The 19744-nt window shown below is 38.5% G+C and overlaps 1 protein-coding gene across 4 annotated transcripts in view; it reads left to right on the top strand.

Moving 5' to 3' along the window:
- Positions 1 to 19744, top strand: part of LOC135195492 (phospholipid-transporting ATPase VA-like) — a 199123-nt gene that overhangs the window by 68297 nt on the left and 111082 nt on the right. For all 4 annotated transcript variants that reach the window (XR_010310155.1, XM_064221707.1, XM_064221709.1 and 1 more), the window contains exons 2-5: positions 7131 to 7353; positions 10751 to 11094; positions 15476 to 15642; positions 19507 to 19701. Coding sequence is in view for 3 of the 4 variants with exons in the window: in XM_064221707.1 (XP_064077777.1) it covers positions 7158 to 7353; positions 10751 to 11094; positions 15476 to 15642; positions 19507 to 19701 (902 nt within the window). In the remaining variant the exon portion in view is untranslated. The remainder of the gene's footprint in view (positions 1 to 7130; positions 7354 to 10750; positions 11095 to 15475; positions 15643 to 19506; positions 19702 to 19744) is intronic.

Raw genomic sequence — 19744 nt, 5'->3', positions numbered from 1 at the left:
ATAGCGTTGCCAGACGCACGATCATTGCGAACTTAAACCATTAATAAGATAAAAACTACCGAGGTTAGAGGGCTGCAATTTGGTATGGTAGACGATTAGAGGGTGGATGATCAACATACCAATTTGCAGCCCTCTAGCCCCAGTAGTTTTTAAGATCTGAGGGCGGACAGAAAACTAAAAAGATCCGCGTCCCAAAAGGCCTGGAATCGAGAAACTTAACCAAACTGAGCCTTGTATCCGAGTGTACCGGACCGTGACCATCCTTCACCTTGAAACGAAGCGATAGAATGTATATTACAGGAATTGTGTAGCTTCTCTGCCATTGCTTAAGGACTTGGTGCGTAGGACTCTCCTCCTCCTCCTCCTCCTCTCCTACTCCTCCTCTTCATTTAAGGATGAGTTTCTTTGTGGCTTCCGGTTGAGATGAACCGCCTCAGGCTGGCTGAGTTTGTGGTTGTTCCGGGAAGACTAAGTACGCCAAGTCCTAATGACTGAAGACCTCTTCCTATGAGTTAACATTGTCATATTTGTTCCTATGATCGTGTATTTTATCTGTAACACTTTTCTTCTTTGTTAAATACCTGTGTGATGTTGCGAGGTCACGGATTTCTCCAAGGATAGATAGTAATTCTGAGATAAGTTTAATTTCATTAAGTAATACGAAAGGTGGTATATTTCGTAGATTCTGACCCAATGGGGGTTTTTGGGGTGTGCCTGTTCTGGTTTTTGTGTGTATATATATATATATATATATATATATATATATATATATATATATATATTGTCCCCTCTTAGGGGGCTAGTGCATTACCAAAGGTTGTTTGTAATGTCTTAAAATTTAGCCCCTATTATTCGCGTCCACTTTTCGGCTTTTTACTATACATCCATTCCCCCCTCCCTCTCTTAAATCTTGTCTTTAAATCTTACTGTCCAACCCCTCTGTTACTCCTAAGTGCAACTGTGGGGATCCTAAGTCCCTCTTATCACTGTCCTAAGCGCTGGATGCTCGTCTCGATATCCTAAATTTCCTGATTCCATCGCTCACAATACGTCTGGGAAATGCTGTAGCGTTTGTAATTGCATCATTGTTGAAATGTACTGTATTTTTCTTAACTTTAGAGAAAGAAATATTGATCCTTCCTTCAAGGTAATGTCCAGGTACGCGCGCGCACAGTAATCTATAACGTAACACTCGGAAAGAATGTTTTTTTCCCCACTAGTAACACCTTGTTACAGTCCTTCATCCAGCTTCACTCACTACGTGTGACGGCAGTTTTGAGTGACCTACTATTTGTTATGTGGTATTCGTCGAATGTCCTAAATTTGGCAGATGAAGTTTGGAGCAGTTTATTGACCTCGTTTGGACCCAAGGTCGGTTTTCGTGTGTGCTGCCTCGTTGTGACACTTGTGGAGAGCGAGTTACAAATTGTTTTCTATAGCAGCGGTTGGTTTCTCTCTCTCTCTCTCTCTCTCTCTCTCTCTCTCTCTCTCTCTCTCTCTCTCATACACGTACACACACTCTTACACACACACACACACTTGCTATCAGGTAAAGATCTACGTTAACCATCTTGTTCCAAGGCATTGCACAGTATATAGAAATTATACCGAATTACGTTAGGCACCATTTTGACAATTTCGAAAAAGGTCGGAAACTAGACTTGAAAGTGACGTACGTATGGCAAAACTTTATACAAATTAGAAAGACCTTATAGTTCCTTCGTAAGTTTATTTCAAACGAAATAGCCTTGTTTCAATACACTTACTTCCTATTCCTGGTCGTTTCCAGATCCAAGGAGTCTGTCAGTTCCCGCGCGCGCGCTAAATTATCACACTTTGCCGCCAGGATTTGTGCCGAGTCATTCCATTTCGGATATATTTTTTGGTCGCATTGTATTTATTATTATTTTTTGTTCTTTTTTGCTGGAAGATTGAAATTCACGGATGACCTCCGTTGATCAAGGAACTCGTGTGAGTAATGGGTCTTGGATTGACCAAGTATTTTTTTCCCAAGGGTTTTACTGTTGTGGTTTCAATATTACTGTAAAAGAAAACTATTGAGATGGCTTTTTCTGTCTTCAAAACCAATGAGGCTATAAGGTTGCATACCAAATTGCAGCCCTGTAGCCTCTAGTACTTTGTTTTGTCAAAGGTTAAAGTTAGCCATGATCGGGCAAACGCTAAAAGACAGGCCACCACCGGGCCGTGGCTGAAAGTTCCATGAGCCGCGGCTCATACGGCATTATACGCTGTACAGAAAACTAATTCTAATTACTTACTTTTTTTTATGAAGCTATTGCAGTCCACTTACTATGGTTCCAACATGATGTTTGATAGCTTTGCGCTTATCCTGTTACTAACGGCCGTTGTTTTATTTTGTATTGGAGGATTTAATCGAATATTATATTGTATATGGCAGCTGTTAATTTGCTTATGTGTTTTCACCGCCAAATGAATCCTGATTATATTGAATTGTTATATATATTAATTGTTGATATCTTGAAGGGTTGTAAGGCTTTGGTTTACCGAAAACTGCATTTTTTTGCATTTTCACGGTTGTAATTACGTTCGTTTGGGCTAATATAAGATTTAATTTTCATTTAGGTACTGACTTATCGACTCCTTATTCTTAAAAACTCTTCTCTCTCTCTCTCTCTCTCTCTCTCTCTCTCTGCTACCGAAAAACCAGGACTGGAGGAAGGGAGAGGCGTCTCGAATCGGTTATCAGAAAATGATGATCAACATTGAGTAAAGTCGTGATATTCGGAAGAAGGGTCGTGATGAAGTTTGTGGTAGAACATCGTATCTCTCTCTCTCTCTCTCTCTCTCTCTCTCTCTCTCTCTCTCTCTCTCTCTTTCTTTCCAGTGTAATTCCCACTAGAAGTACCTCCTAGTTGATGCACTGCACCGGACTCTCTCTCTCTCTCTCTCTCTCTCTCTCTCTCTCTCTCTCTCTCTCTCTCTCTCTCTCTAAGCTCTGCACGGTGAAAAGGTGCAATGCCAGTTGCTGAAAATTATCTTGCGTACAAAAATGTTCCTTCAGTGACAATTCTTTTAACCGAATTCTTTTATCCTGTGTTCTTTTACATGCGGAGCCATTTTACTCGTGTAAAAGTACTTTCGTTTGAGTTTCCTTTGACTAATAATTTTCATCAATCTTCAAGTACTTTTATTGTAGTCTCCCTATAATTCTCATTAATCCAAAAGAACTTTTATTGTAGTTTCCCTATACTTCTCATTAATCCAAAAGTACTTTTATTGTAGTTTCCCTATACTTCTCATGAATCCAAAAATGCCCTAACGAAGAAAATAAAAAAAAAAAAAAAAAATAATTGTAGAAACTTAACCCATAGCCAGTATTTGATGACAAGATTGACGTCTATACGTATGCTTTGAGAACGCACCTTAATCCCTTTTGTTCCCATAATTGCATTCCTAGAAAATCAGCCTTTGTTAAATAACAGTGAGCAACCAATGGAAGCACTCGCAGAAACAGCGAGGCCACAAACGCTTTGGAAATGACAATACTTAAGTCAATTAATACCTTAAGGTTCTGAGGGAACCCAGATGGAACCAAGGATTCATGATTGTACCAAATTATGATGTACATAAGTTGTGTATTATTCATGAGTAATAAACATGAGTTTTATTTTTTATCTGGTATATATCTGGTCTTAACTTTTTCATGGTTTTTAAGGCTATCTGGTAATATTACCGAGTCGTCTTAGATTTATGGGTGATAGAGCTCTTTAGCAACCCATATAGATGTACATATATAAATTTATATATGTAAATATATACATCCATACATACATACACACACACACACACACACACACACACACACACACACACACACATATATATATATATATATATATATATATATATATATATATATATACATACATACATACATACATACATAGTACATATATACACATAAAATTAATACATATATATAAATATACATAATGACGGAATTTAAAAGCAATTATTAATCCTAGGTTTACTGACTGAGAATATAAATACATATAATACACGTACACAGATACATATACATCTGTTGATACTTCTGAAGTAATCTTCCATTCTTTCCAACTTCCTGGAAACTCCGTTCCACTGAGATCAGAGAGAGAGAGAGAGAGAGAGAGAGAGAGAGAGAGAGAGAGAGAGAGAGAGGAGAAAGAAAGGAGAAAGGAGGAAAGGAGGGGAAGAAGTGAGAGATTGACTGACAGAAGGCGACCTGTTTCCAGGAAGTCCAGAGTGGCTGGAGGAATGTTGAAAGACGTCTCTCCTCCTCCTCCTCACCCTTCCATTTCTCCTCCCTGACTTCCTCATCCTCCGCTCTCTCTCTCTCTCTCTCTCTCTCTCTCTCTCTCTCTCTCTCTCTCTCTCGAGTTGACCTTATACTATAAAAAAAACTGGTTTACTTAAGGTAGATTCTTGGATGAGCCCCATGCCTACGAGTTGTTAGTTCGGCGGCCGCTGATAGGCTGAGAGCTGCCTACCTCCCGGTACCAGCCAATCAGCGGCCACCAAACAAACTTCTCGTGAGAATAGGGCTCATCCAAGAATCTACCTTAAGTGAACCAGCTATAGTCATGAATTTGACTACGGTCCCAGTCCACGTTTCGCAAAATTGGAGGAATTGAAATTGTATTCTTCTCTTCCCTTTTGCGATCGTTGCGAAAGTTCGTTTCGAAGACAGTTATAGTAGATGTGCCTCACACTGAGGGACCTGGGGCAACCCGAACAAGATGTAAGGTCCGGTCAGGTTAAAGATCGTCGGTAAAGTGGAGCTTCTTTGTTTTATACATTGCAGATTTTGAGAAAGTGTGGTCACGCCTCGAGTAATACCTTTATATATGTAGTATGTATAATATATATATATATATATATATATATATATATATATATATATATATATATATATATATATATATAATATATATATATATATATATATATATTTATATATATATATATATATATATATATATATATATGTATATATATATATATATATATATGTGTGTGTGTGTGTGTGTGTGTGTGTGTGTGTTTCTTTTAGGCCTCAATAAGACTGGATGATTTGGATTCCAGGTCAAGTAATTTAGAAAGTACAAGCTTTCGATGAGTTTATTCATCAGGTACCGATGAATAGACCATATATACATAGAGCGCCGCAGTGGCGTGGTCGGTATGGTTGTTTTGGCGCGAACACCTCGTTGGCCGCGAGTTCGATTCGCGGGCATTCCATTGAGGGATGAGAGATGTGTATTTCTGGGTGATAGAAGTTCACTCTCGACGTGGTTTCGGAAGTCACGTCAAGCCGTTGGTCCCGTTGCTGAATAACCACTGGTTATACATACACAGTGATGATGTGTGGCTATTTTGATTATATATATATATATATATATATATATATATATGAATATTTTTTGTTTTTACCTATTTACTTTAAAACCATATTATACTAAATTGGAACCGCTAGTTAGAATATCTCTCTCTCTCTCTCTCTCTCTCTCTCTCTCTCTCTCTCTCTCTCTCTCTCTCTCTGCTTCATTTTGAACCTAATTTAGTATGTATTAAGAGACCTTGTCCCGTTAATGAATGCGTGTTTATGCTCGCAAACTCATACACGTCAGTGTTGTTTCTTTTTCTTTTTCCACCTGAGTCAAGGTTGCATTTAAATGACAATAACTACGAGGGACTGAGCGCCTATTGTCAAATGTCAAAGTCGGCCTATTAATCTCTTTTACCTAGAAATATTAAATTGAACGTTGGTTATAAAGTCATGACACAATTTATCTCAATGAAATTCGCGTGTTCACTACCTGGAGGTAATAAATTGAATGTTATATGAAGTTATATCACTTGGTGTTTTATCTTTCGGAAATTTGTTTTTGCTATAGTAGATTCACATCAACCGTGCATTTGATGTCTAGGCCAGTCCCTTCCGACGCTCCTGATTGGCTGTTGATAAGCCAATCAGAGGGCTAGAAGCGCACTCTCGAGAGTTCACATGGGTAGGAACTATGTTCCACCTCTCCTGAGGGATAGGTCTTTCAAAAGTATCCCTTAGGAGAGGTGGAGCATAGATCCTGCCCATGTGAACTCTCGATAGAGTGAGTTTCGAGCCCTGTGATTGGCTCTTCAACAGCCAATCAGGAGCGTCGGAAGGGACTGGCCTAAACATCAGGGGCACGGTTGATGTGAATCTACTATATTAGAGGACTGTGATGATCAGCAGTACCTGAATTCGTTTCATCAATGAATAGATTTTTTGACTTTTTAATCTGTTGCAAATTTGGTTTTTTAAAATAGTTTCAATATTGGACAGTTTGAGAAGCGGTGGACATTGTTTGATGTTGCGTTTTCGTAGACTGTTGCTACTTTAGCTAATATCCTAATTTAACATTTCTGTTGAAACTTTCATTTTTTTTAATGTTTTAGTAACTTCTTTTCCCACTGATGTTTTATATCCTTATGAATTTTGCACGTGTTACGTGGCTTAAATGATAACGATGTTGAATGTGTAACATTTTCATTCATTCATCACACCTCGTAATTCATTTTTATTCATCGACCATTCATCGTATTCATCATTCACTTATTTCACGTTCTTCGTTATAAGTTACATTCCTTTTAAAAGCATTTTAGTGTTCTGTGAAGCATACGATCGGAGGCGAAACTCATATTCAATATCGTTCTTTCACCCTATCATTCATTTTTTTAATAATTACAAATTTCACTCATTTATCACCTTTTCCTATAATAATTAACCCATTTATTTAGCCTTCATAGCATTTTTGTACAGCAAAGGAATAGAGCCGTAACTTCTGTGTATTCATAGCTCGTCATTCATATTTATTCATCACTTAATTACCTTTGCATTCACTTATTCACCTTATCATTCACTTATTCACCTTTTCATTCACTTAATCACCATTTCATTCACTTATTCACCTTTTCATTCACTTATTCACCTTATCATTCACTTATTCACCTTTTCATTCACTTATCCACTTTCTCATTCACCTTTTCATTCACTTATTCACCTTTTAGCTCACTTATTCACCTTTTAATTCACCTTACTCATTATCGTCTCCTTCCTTTCCCTTCAGGGTTGCATGGAGTGACGATGCAAGACTATGAGTGGAACTTCTGGCGGCGCCGGTGGATACGGTGATGGCAACGCCTACGCTTACGCCCACGGCGGTCAGGCCGGCGGGGCCTCGACCGTGGGCGGGGATGCCGCTGCCGCCGCTGGCGGGCGGCGTAGCCATGCCCGCAGCGCCTCGCACTGCGGCATCATGATCAACAGAGATCCGCCCATCCTCGATCAAGGTGATCATTATTATTATTATTATTATTATTATTATTATTATTATTATTATTATTATTAAGTAAACGTCATTGTTAGTGTATTATTAAGATAGTGGTTATGGTATTATTATTATTTTTGTTATTATTAAGTAAACAACATTGTTAGTGTATTCTTATGATAGTGGTTATGGTATTATTATAATAAGTTAACGCCATTGATAGTGTATTATTCTTATCATAGTGCTTATAGTATCTATTATTATTATTATTATTATTTTTTTTTTTTTTTTTTTTTTTTTTTTTTTTGCTGCTATCACAGTCCTCCAATTCGACTGGGTGGTATTTATAGTGTGGGGTTCCGGGTTGCATCTGCCTCCTTAGGAGTCCATCACTCTTCTTTACTATGTGTGCCGTTTCTAGGATCACACTCTTCTGCATGAGTCCTGGAGCTACTTCAGCCTCTAGTTTTTCTAGATTCCTTTTCAGGGATCTTGGGATCGTGCCTAGTGCTCCTATGATGATGGGTACGATTTCCACTGGCATATCCCATATCCTTCTTATTTCTATTTTCAGATCTTGATACTTATCCATTTTTTCCCTCTCTTTCTCTTCAACTTTGGTGTCCCATGGTATTGCGACATCAATGAGTGATACTTTCTTCTTGACTTTGTCAATCAACGTCACGTCTGGTCTGTTGCACGTATCACCCTATCCGTTCTGATACCATAGTCCAAGAGGATCTTTGCCTGATCGTTTTCTATCACTCCCTCAGGTTGGTGCTCGTACCACTTATTACTGCAAGGTAGCTGATGTTTCTGCACAGGCTCCAGTGGAGGGCTTTTGCCACTGAATCATGCTCTTTTTTGTACTGGTTCTGTGCAAGTGCCTGCATTCACTTGCTATGTGGTTTATGGTTTCATTTTTCGTATTGCACTTCCTACATATGGGAGAGATGTTATTTCCGTCTATCGTACTTTGAACATATCTGGTTCTTAGGGCCTGATCTTGTGCCGCTGTTATCATTCCTTCAGTTTCCTTCTTTAGCTCTCCCCTCTGTAGCCATTGCCAATTGTCATCGCTGGCTAGTTCTTTAGTCTCTCATGTATTGTCCGTGCATTGGTTTGTTGTGCCAGTCCTCTGTTCTTTGCTGTCTTTCTCCTGTCTCTGTATATTTCTGGGTCTTCGTCTACTTTTATTAGTCCTTCTTCCCATGCACTCTTTAGCCACTCGTCTTCACTGGTTTTCAGATATTGCCCAGCGCTCTGTTTTCGATGTTGACGCAGTCCTCTATACTTAGTAGTCCTCTCCCTCCTTCCTTTCGTGTTATGTATAGTCTGTCCGTATTTGCTCTTGGGTGTAGTGCTTTGTGTATTGTCATTTGTTTCCTGGTTTTCTGATCTATGCTGCGGAGTTTCTGCCTTCGTCCATTCCACTATTCCTGCGCTGTATCTGATTACTGGCACTGCCCATGTGTTTATGGCTTTTATCATATTTCCGGCGTTGAGTTTTGACTTGAGTATCGCCTTGAGTCTGTGCATATATTCTTTCCTGATCGTGTCCTTCATCTCTTGGTGTTTTATATCTCCTCCTTCCATTATTCCCAGGTATTTGTATCCTGTCTCATCTATGTGTTTGATGTTGCTCCCATCTGGTAGCTTTATCCCTTCAGTTCTCGTTACTTTGCCTTTTTTGTAAGTTGACTAAGGCGCATTTTTCTATTCCAAACTCCATCCTGATGTCCCCAGATACAATCCTTACAGTCTGGATTAGGGTATCTATTTCCTTGATGCTCTTACCATACAGCTTGATGTCGTCCATGAACATCAGATGGTTGATTTTGTTGCCTCTTTTCTTGAGTTGGTAGCCGGCATCCATCTTCTGTAGTACTTTTGTCATGGGAATCATGGCTACTACGAAGAGTAGTGGGGACAGTGAGTCGCCCTGGAAGATCCCTCTCCTGATATTAACCTCTGCTAGTCTTATTCCTGAGCTTGTAAGTATTGTATTCCAGTTGCGCATTGTATTTTTGAGGAAGCTGATGGTATTTTCCTCTGCCCCATATATTTTCAGGCATTCTATTAGCCATGTGTGTGGTATCATGTCGAAGGCTTTCTTATAGTCTATCCATGCCATGCTTAGGTTGGTTTTCCTTCTCCTACTGTTCTTCATTACCATTTTGTCTATTATTATTATTATTATTATTATTATTATTATTATTATTATTATTATTTTAACCAGACTACTTATAATTGTCCCTAATACAGACCTGGGAGAGGGTGGGAAGTAAGATGGAAGAAAGAGAACACGAACGGAGGTACAGTAAAAGGAATGAAGTGGGTTGCAGCTAGGACCCTAAGGGACTCCGCAAACAACTTAAAAATAAAGCTTACAGTGCGCCGTGCGAGGTGCACTGACGGCATTATTCAACGTGGTATTAGGGTTAAGGAGACAATTAGATTGAAAGAACTATAGATTATTTAGCGGGGCACGGGCAATGGGCACGGAACCGGATATTGGGTGAAAGTCCCTTTGATGACAGGGCATCAGATCGAGTAGTAACGGAGGGTATGTGGCGTGATGGTGATTGATGATGATATGTAGTGTATCCTTGCATCGTTTCTGTTATGATGGTGAAGTTTGATGACGTTATGTTACGTCACTACGAGTTTTTTTTTTATTATTATTATTATTGAGGCGTTTAGTACGACGTTTAGTTTGAGGAGAAGATATAACTAAAGGTATAAACCCTTAAGTCTGGAGAATTCTCTTATTAAGGTAAAAGTTAATTATTTTTTGTGTTGATACGTAAATGTTATATTGTATATCCTAAGGCTGCGTCAGTCTATAACTGCAAAATAAACTAGCACATCATCACCTAAAACTATATATGTTTTCATTACCAGTTTGTATGATAATGAATAAAGGGAAACAGTTGCAAAGAAGAATTAATTTCATCTGGGGATGATGAAATAATAAATTTTTATCCATTAAAACTCTTGTAATAGGTTTTGTTTGGCCAATACAGTGCATATAGGGAAATTGGTGAAATTTCTATTTCTCTCTCTCAAGGAAGGTGAGAGAGAGAGAGAGAGAGAGAGAGAGAGAGAGAGAGAGAGAGAGAGAGAGAGAGAGAGAGAGAGAGAGAGAGAGAGAGAGAGACTTTTTGAGGTTCTTTGTTACGTATCCCAATATGTCAGAATGAAACCTCTGGTGAACTTTTGAATTGGAAGGCGAATCGAATATAATAAACTGGTTGGAAAGGGTGGAAAGTAAATTGCTGAGAGAGAGAGAGAGAGAGAGAGAGAGAGAGAGAGAGAGAGAGAGAGAGAGGATGTAATCACTCTCTCTTAAGGGATATTACCGTCCTATTTCTTCAACACTATCAGATTTCTCACCTCAAGTCTTCCGTCCCCAACAGGCATGAGCGGCACCATGCCGGTGGGCGTGGGCGGAGGGATGGGCGGTGGCATGGGCATGACGGCTGGTGGGGGCGGTGCCGCTGGGGGGCGGCTGGGCAAGAGCCACCAGAGGACCTTCTCCCACGGGCAGCTGGTGGAGGGGGGGAGGGGCCACAGGAGATACGGCTCCAAGACGGACTTCATCCTCCCGGCGGGGCACCAGGAGAGGGAGCAGAAGAAGACGCCCTTGAGGTCTTCCACCTTCCCCAAGGGCCACTCCCGCCAGGCCTCCAGGTCAGAGTCCCTCTACACCATCCGGCAACAGCGCAGGACCCTCCTGCAGAAGATCATGTTCTGGAAAAAGGTAATCGGATTTTTTTTTTATGATTTTTTCTTTTGCTTTCGAGGAATATTTAGTAGTTATTTTAGGTTTCAATAGATTAGCTGTTTAATTTTTTTTCTGGAGAATATTTTATAGTTATTTTAGGATTCAATAGATTAGCTGTTCTTTTATTTTCTTTCTGGGGAATATTTTATAGTTATTTTAGGTTTCAATAGATTAGCTGTTCTTTAATTTTTTTTCTGGGGAATATTTTATAGTTATTTTAGGATTCAATAGATTAGCTGTTCTTTTATTTTTCTTTCTGGGGAATATTTTATAGTTATTTTAGGATTCAATAGAACAGCTCTGTTTTTGTTATTGATTTATTTTTTACTTTATTTATTTTTTGTCTAAATGATTAACTCAATTTCTTATACACACACACACACACACACACACACACACACACGAGAGAGAGAGAGAGAGAGAGAGAGAGAGAGAGAGAGAGAGAGAGAGAGAGAGAGAGAGAGAGAGAGAGAGCGTATTCTGATTGTTAATTCTCAGTTTACGTCACTCTTAACCTTTCCGTCGCCATAGCAATACTCTCGTTTTTTCTTTATGCTCAAACACCTCGGGGTCACAAATGAATGGCACTGCCTTCATAAATAAATGTTGCCACCAATTTATGGCAGTTCCCTTAGAAGTGACTCTCTGTTGTTGTTGTTGTTGTTGTCTCCTGCAAACGAAAGTGCATGGCAATGCTGTAGCAAACCTCTTTCCTTAAGCTGTAAGTGGAGGAGGAGGAGGACGAGGACGGACTTTCAAAAATGATTCGCCAAGTCCCCTTTTGCCAATCGATCACATTGATGGATAGCAGTGCTCGTAAAACACTCAGTCGCAAATGGGTAGCAGTGCGATGACAGTCTCTCTCTCTCTCTCTCTCTCTCTCTCTCTCTCTCTCTCTCTCTCTCTCCCAGACTCTTAGTCACGAAGGGCTCTATGCTCCCCGAATCTTTTTACAATTCGTCCTTGACATTTTCAAGGTGGACCTTTTAGTGACGGAATCGTTCGCCTCACAGCCGATCTCAGTCTACTTGGCGATTCTTGGCGGTGAAGCCGTAGCAGCCTTTTGTTGCGTCTGTGTGGAAGCAAAAATCATAATCATAATAATAATAATAACGGCCAAGGTTTTATGATGACGTGAATTCCTGTGGCCAAGTGTATCGGGAAGAAGACTTGAGAGAGACTGACTGACTGACTCCTCGCTCTGATTATCTTGACGACATCAGTCATCTGTGAATTTCTAGTCTCGAGTTGCTTCCCAGTGGAAAAGAAAAGATTGCTTCCTCCAAGGTTGTGGTTATAATACGGTTTTTTTTTTTTTTTTTTTACTGGTAATGATAATTTTTTTGGAGAGTCGCAATCCCTTTTTCTAAAGGAAGGAAAGACGATAACTTTTCCAAGGTTTGAGATCTAAATCCCAATAGTGGAGAGACTACGATTTTTTGTGGTGGTGAGTAGCATAAGCGGAAAAGAGGTCCTCCCAATATTGAAGGTTTTGCATCGATCCCTGTGACAAACTGCAGCTATAAGGCCTCTGGTATGGTTGGAAAACAGTAAGAATATGGATCCTGAACTAAACTTGACAGAGGCCAACGCGTATTATCATCATCATAATCTTTTTCGCACCAATCGATAAACTTCGCCGCAATCATGTATTTAAATTCCGCCTCGTACGAAATGGTGGTGAGGCGAATTTCGGCCACTGGCCAAGTGACCACCAGAATAAGACCCCTGCAAGCTCGCTGTGGCTTTATGCCGACGCGGCGCAAGGATTCCAAGGTATTCCCAGCCTCTCAATCATTTTTTGTGCTGTTGAACCAGTTTTCAAGTTAGATCCAGTTACCGCAGATTTTTTTTTTTTTTTTTTTTTTTTTTTTGCTCGTATCAGTTGTGTTATTGGACAATGTTATTAGTGAGTAATATTTACCTCTACGTAAGGTTTCAGAAGGACCTTTACCATACCGTTTCAGTTATCTTTCAAGCAATTTTTCTGTTCTTGACGGATATCGATCACTTACACCGATAAAAAAATTCTAACCTAAGCTTTTCAGTAATGAAGATTTAATAGAAAAGTTATTTTGGAGCTCGTATATTTCCAGAAAGAAAAAGTCAGCCTTAAAGGTCGAATTGGAAACGGTAAACATTGCTTTAGATGTTTAAACATTCGTAAATACTTGTGGAGATGTTTAAAGATTGAAATTCCCCCTGGAAAAATGTTTTGGAATGCCTTCACTTAAAGGGGAGGATGAAGAAAATAGACGTAAGGTTGTAAATAAAAATATCGAACCCATAACCTTGACATCAGAATTCAATCTGGATTAAAACGAGAATTTTTCGAAGCCGAATAACGGGAGAGGAACCAGACGTTTTCAGGGAGATAATCTAATCGATCAGTTGCTGTTTTTAGCCCGAGCGACGAAGCTGCCCTTTTGTCTGAAGATAAATCGCTCTTACATAGTTGATGCATCAATTATTAAAGAGTCACACGGTCCGATTGTTCAATTATAAGCTGATAATGTCTTTGTCTCCCCGATGGTATTGTATGTTTGCGTAAGAGTCGTGACTGAGAACGCCATTTGCTGCTTTTTAAGATAAATGAGGGATCCTGAAGCTCTGTGGACAAAGGTGTTACCTAGCCAGTACGTAACGTCAAATAAGGTCGGAAAAAAAGGTCACAGACTAGTTCTTGGTGAGGTCGGGTGTTAGAAACACACCTGTTATTTTAAGGTACATACATTCCTCTTTGACCAGTGGACCCGCTTTTATTCAATAACAGAAATATATTATCGTTTAGGAATGTATTATACAAAAGGTAATTTTGTTATGAACTGCATTTGACCCTTAATCTGTTCTATAAATACCTACGTTCGTCCTTGGTAGAGTACAAGCGAGTGGCCAGATTTGTTTTAGTTTTTATCACTAGGACTGTATGGTGGCCATCGAAGTCCACAGAGCAATCTAAAAGTCGTCGCATTTATACCAGTTCTTAATTGTTCGTATTTTAATCAATTTCCATCCAATATACTTATTAATGATTACATTAGCTTTGCGTAAACACCCTAATTGTGCTTTAGTTTTTATAATTGAGAAGCTTTAGTAGTTAAAAGTCTATGAGCAGTCTTAAGTCTTCATAAATAGCAGTATCTATATTTTCTCTTTCAAAAATAAATTTCCATCTATAATTTTGATGATTACGGCAACTTTGCGCTAACATAGTAACACTGCCATTTGACTGCAATAAGGCCAACCTCATTTTGTGGCTATGTAAGATATAGAGTGAATTCATTTCGTTTACTCGGCTTGATGTTGCTGTTCTGTGGGGAAATCGGAAGAGATCGTCAAGTGTTGTGGACCACAACTTCTGAGAAAATAGAAAAATAGAAGATAAAATAGAAAGATAGAAAGTCTTACTAAAACTGCGACTCAAATGTTACGTGGTCAGGTTCCTGGTCAGGTTAATCATCCAAGCTGTCTTGCTTATCTGATAATAAAAAAAAATGGATGACGTCCCTTAGTTTTTTTATTATTATTTTTTTCCCTGAATTATAGACGAAGTAACAGAACCTTGACGAAAAATTAGGCTCGAAATTGTTCTTACCTACATTGTATTTTGACCCTTGACCCCTTTTGACCTGACCTTGACCTGACCCATTGTGTCGGGACGAACTTTTAATCTTTAACTCGATTGTGGTAATCTATTGTTTGGAGATTGACAACATCACAATAGCTATTCATTGGCCATCTCTCTCTCTCTCTCTCTCTCTCTCTCTCTCTCTCTCTCTCTCTCTCTCTCTCATATACACACACAAACAAAAGGGTGTATACTTAATTATTTTTGTCTGTAGTTTGACTTGATTTGCAAAGTTCGTAGTATTTTATTTTTGGAGAAAATTAAGCCTAACCACCAAATTTAGCCCAATCCCATTACAGTAGGCACAGATGGATGATAGATTTATTTTCATTTTAATAATTTGTAATATTTTGATTAATTTCCCCTATCTAGTATATTAATGAAATTCGTTAAACTAATGGAAAATTATTTACTTTCATTGATAAGTTGATATATTTTTTATTGCACCGAAAGTCTCGCATATTTAATATATTTATGTATTGGTAAAGGCTCATTTATAAACAAATTGCTTGTTCAATAAAGTAAATAGTGTCTTTTGTTTTAATGTGCACATCAGCATTCACTCCCAAATGAACGAAACCAGCACATCGTCATTTCACGCATCATCATCACCCTACGTCGTAAAGTAGAGGACCGCGGGCAACGTGACCGTCCTGGTTGAAATCTCACTTTAATCTTTGTTTGTTTGTCTCTTCTCCCTCTCCCTCTCTCTCGCTCTCTCTCTCTCAGGTCCCCGAGGAATCCCGAACGCGCGTCCTGGTGCCCAACCACGTGGTGCCGCCCCACGTACCCCGGAGCGAGCACCCGAACGGGGCCTACCCGGACAACCGAATCTGTACCACCAAGTACACGCTGCTCACTTTCATTCCCAAGAATCTCTTCGAGCAGTTTCATAGGTGAGTGACTCGGCATTGGGTTGCAAGGGGGGGGGGGGGTGGCGTTGCAAAGGCAGATCTTCACTGTTAATACGTGCTACTATTACTAATACTTATGATAAAACTGTGAAGTATGCGGGGAGCCGATACAAAGGCAAATCCTCACAATTACTACTGCTACTGTTACCAGTATTATGATGTAGCCTTCACGTATGCGACGAGCTGTTACATATGCAAATCCTCACTATTACTACTAATGCTGGTACTATGGTATAACATCCACGTATGCGAGAAGGCGTTACTTAGGCAAATCCTCCCTCTTATTATTACTAGTACTATGGTATAACCTCTACATATGCTAGGAGCCGTTACATAGGCAAATCCTCACAACTATTACTACTAATACTAGTACTACTATGGCATAGCCTCCACGTATGCGAGAAGGCGTTACATAGGCAAATCCTCACTCTTATTACTACTATTACTAGTACAGCGAGGAGCTGTTACTTAGGCAAATCCTCACAACTACTACTACTAATACTAGTACTACTATGGTATAGCCTCCACATATGCGAGGAGCCGTTACATAGGTAAATAATCACAATTACGACTAATAATAATAGTACTACTATGGTATAACCTATACATATGCGAGGAGCCGTTACATAGGCAAATCCTCACAATTACTACTACTAATACTAATACTATTATGTATAGCCTCCACGTATGCGAGGAGCCGTTACAGAGGGCAGATCCTTTCACTGTGTTTATTACGTTGTTGACATGATTTTGATTTAGGCACTTTTGGTAATAAAAGCAAGTGCCGTGTTTAATGGAGCCATATGCTAGGAGGAATATAAAATCGACAGAATATGAGGCTGCTATTATCTGTTGACCTAAATAATACATTTGCTGATTTTTATTTTCGTTTCATTCTGACCAAAATAGTTTTTTTTCCTCCAATTCAAATAAAAATGCGTTAGATCGCGTATTCGTGAAATAAGTCAAACCCTTTATAATTGATCTTTATTCAAGAGCATTTTTACGCACTAACGCTAAAAGCTACGCTTTACTGCGTACGAAGAGACTTCATGAACGTCATCGATTATTATCATCAAGCACGAATGCCTCAATTTAAAAAAATGGTGAAACCACTATCATTATGACGGCTACTATTAGTGACAGTAAAGCCTCGCTACCACTGTCATCACTGTCAGTGATCATCGTAACCCCCAGTCATTACTAATGTCAGTGAGCGAGCACAAACGCTCTCTGTTAAAACGGCCATATTTTACGGTAGGGATGTTTTTCACTTTAGAGCTCCCTTTGTTAAAATACGAGTTCGATTCTCGGGCATTCCACTGAGGTGTGAGAGATGTGTATTTCTGGTGATAGAAGTTCACTCGCGACGTGGTTGCGGAAGTCACGTCAAGCCGTTGGTCCCGTCGTTGAATAACCACTGGTTCCATGCAACGTAAAAACACCATACAAACAAAACACGGCGTAACCAAATAGCATGCTCACATGGCAGTTATAAAATGTAAGAAGCACCTTCTTTTGAAAACGCACACAAGGGCCCGCCAAACAGTGTGAACGGTCCTAAATACGTGTGAGTAAATAGTGCGCACACGTGGATCCACGCACGTGTATGTATATGCGTTTTACACTCAAGCACGTGGACCAGTATGTCGCGTGTATGATGGTACACAATATAGATTTAAAATTGAGACTTAATTAGTAATTAAATATTTTATATAATTCTTTATATTTTTCTTTCATAATATTTTTAATAATAAAGCCCATATTTCGCTAGCAGTACCAGACCTGACTTCGTTATTTTGGAAAGGTATTGAAACAAGAATCCAAGAAACGTCATAAAAAGTCTCATAAAAAAAATAGCGTACTTCAATTACGGCAAACAGACTTAACTGAAAATTTGATTTTTTTCAAGCTGTGACAACTCAGTCTGTATGTCACCAAGCTTGAGAGAGAAAAAATAAAGCGTTACTCAGTATATTTATCATAAAGTTAGGTTAAAATAACCTACGTTTATGTTCTGTCATTTCAATGAATGATTGTATTTTGTGTTGGTTTCATAGACAAATGTCTTTGTTTTTTATTTTATAGACAAATTACTTGTCTTGTTTTGATTTCATAGACAAATGACTTGTTTAATTTAGATTTCATAGACATATGACCTTTTTTTCAATTTTATAGACAAATGGCTTTTATTTATATTTCGTAGGCAAATGATTTTTTTAAAAATTTCATAGACAAATGGCTTTTTTTAAAATTTCATAGACAAATGGCTTTTTTTAAATTTCATAGACAAATGACTTTTTTTAAATTTCATAGACAAATGATTTTTGTTTAGATTTCATAGACAAATGACTGTATTTTTACATATTTTGCATTCAGTCTACACATAAATGTCACATTTGTGGACGTAAGTCGCTTAGTTTTATTACGATGTGTATAGTAAGTTCTTAAATTTATTTTTTTTCTACTTAATAATTCATGCAGTACGTTTCGGCTTGTATAAGACATGCATTATCAGTGAAAGGACACCTTAAACTCTTTCACCAAAACGTTCACGGCACTGAACAGCAGGTTGACGTCTTTCTGGGACGAAATGATGACACTTTCCCTGTGACTCGTGGTCATGTGACCCTATTTCCGGTCACGAGTTACCACACTCCTAGTTCGTTTACGAATGTCAAAATACCAAGACCCACCCTCTCCTCCCCTACGACGTTGTTTTGATATCAGTTGCCAAAAATGTAATGTTTACAGTATTAAATACTACGAGGCATTTATAGTATCGTCTTAATGTAAATGAACCTAGAGATATTATTGTAATATTAAGGTACCAGCAGCTGATTAACTTAAGCTTAGTAATTTATTAAATAATCCTTATCAGTTTGTTTTTCTAACATTACAGCATTTCATATTTTCAAGTGCTAATGTGTTTTGCCCTAATATAGAGGAAACTATATTACATTACCAGCAATTGATTCTTGAACTAAATATTAGCAAGTTATCAAAGAATACCCGTCAGTTACGTACTTACCTAGCATTACAGTCAAATCTATAGACTTTGATTACAGTATTAAATCTATCAGCTATTAATGTTTGTCCTAGTGTTAAATTTACTTTTTTAAATATATAACATTACAGTACAAAAAAGGAAAAATTAAATAAAGCGTAACAAGTTGACTCGCCTTCCACTGGCGATTTCGCAACGTAATATGACCGTCAATTGCTGTAGATAATCTTATGAGGTATATAGAGTTTAAATTTAGAGGAAATAATAATTAATTACTATAATGTTATATTACAGTACCATTATCACTTCATAGTATTATGAGATATAGACTATATCGTCCTAATGTAGAGGAAACTACATTTGCTGTAGAATATTACGGTAGCAGAATAATAATAATAATAATAATAATACTAACACATTTTATTGCAGCTCAATGCCATATACATGCAGTATATAAAATATAGACAATAACATACGCACAATGTAGATACATGACATAGCTTCATACAAAATATAATAGACAATATCCACACAGTTGCTGAGGAAGTAGAAAGAAAATAGTATTATTCATAATTAAAGTTAATGACAGTAATTATTTTGATAATAAAGATAATGACAGTAAGTATTTTGAAACTTAAGAAGAAACAAAACAGTATCCATAATAAAGATAATTAAGAAGTTAAGTCTCGTGATTTTTTTTAAATCCACAATTCTATATTAAAATATAGAAAAATATTTTAATTTATAATTGTGAATTTTTTTTAGCAAAAAAGATAATGACAGTCAGTATTTTGAAACTTGATCAATGACCCCCTGACCTCCTGCCCTTCCGCCGCCAGATTCGCCAACCTGTACTTCCTCTTCATCGTTCTGCTGAACTTCGTGCCCGCCGTCAACGCCTTCGGGAAGGAGGTGGCGATGCTGCCCCTCATCTTCGTCCTGGGCATCACTGCTATCAAGGACGCCTTCGAGGACAGGCGCCGCTACCGCTCCGACAATCGCGTCAACAACGCCACCTGCAGAGTCTACAGCAGGTGAGTAGTGTATTACCCAGAGCGGCTAGGTCGTTATCGAGGG

This window comes from Macrobrachium nipponense, chromosome 16 (assembly GCF_015104395.2).
Source record: "Macrobrachium nipponense isolate FS-2020 chromosome 16, ASM1510439v2, whole genome shotgun sequence".
Lineage (NCBI taxonomy): Eukaryota > Metazoa > Arthropoda > Malacostraca > Decapoda > Palaemonidae > Macrobrachium > Macrobrachium nipponense.
This window is presented reverse-complemented; position numbering and strand designations above follow the sequence as displayed.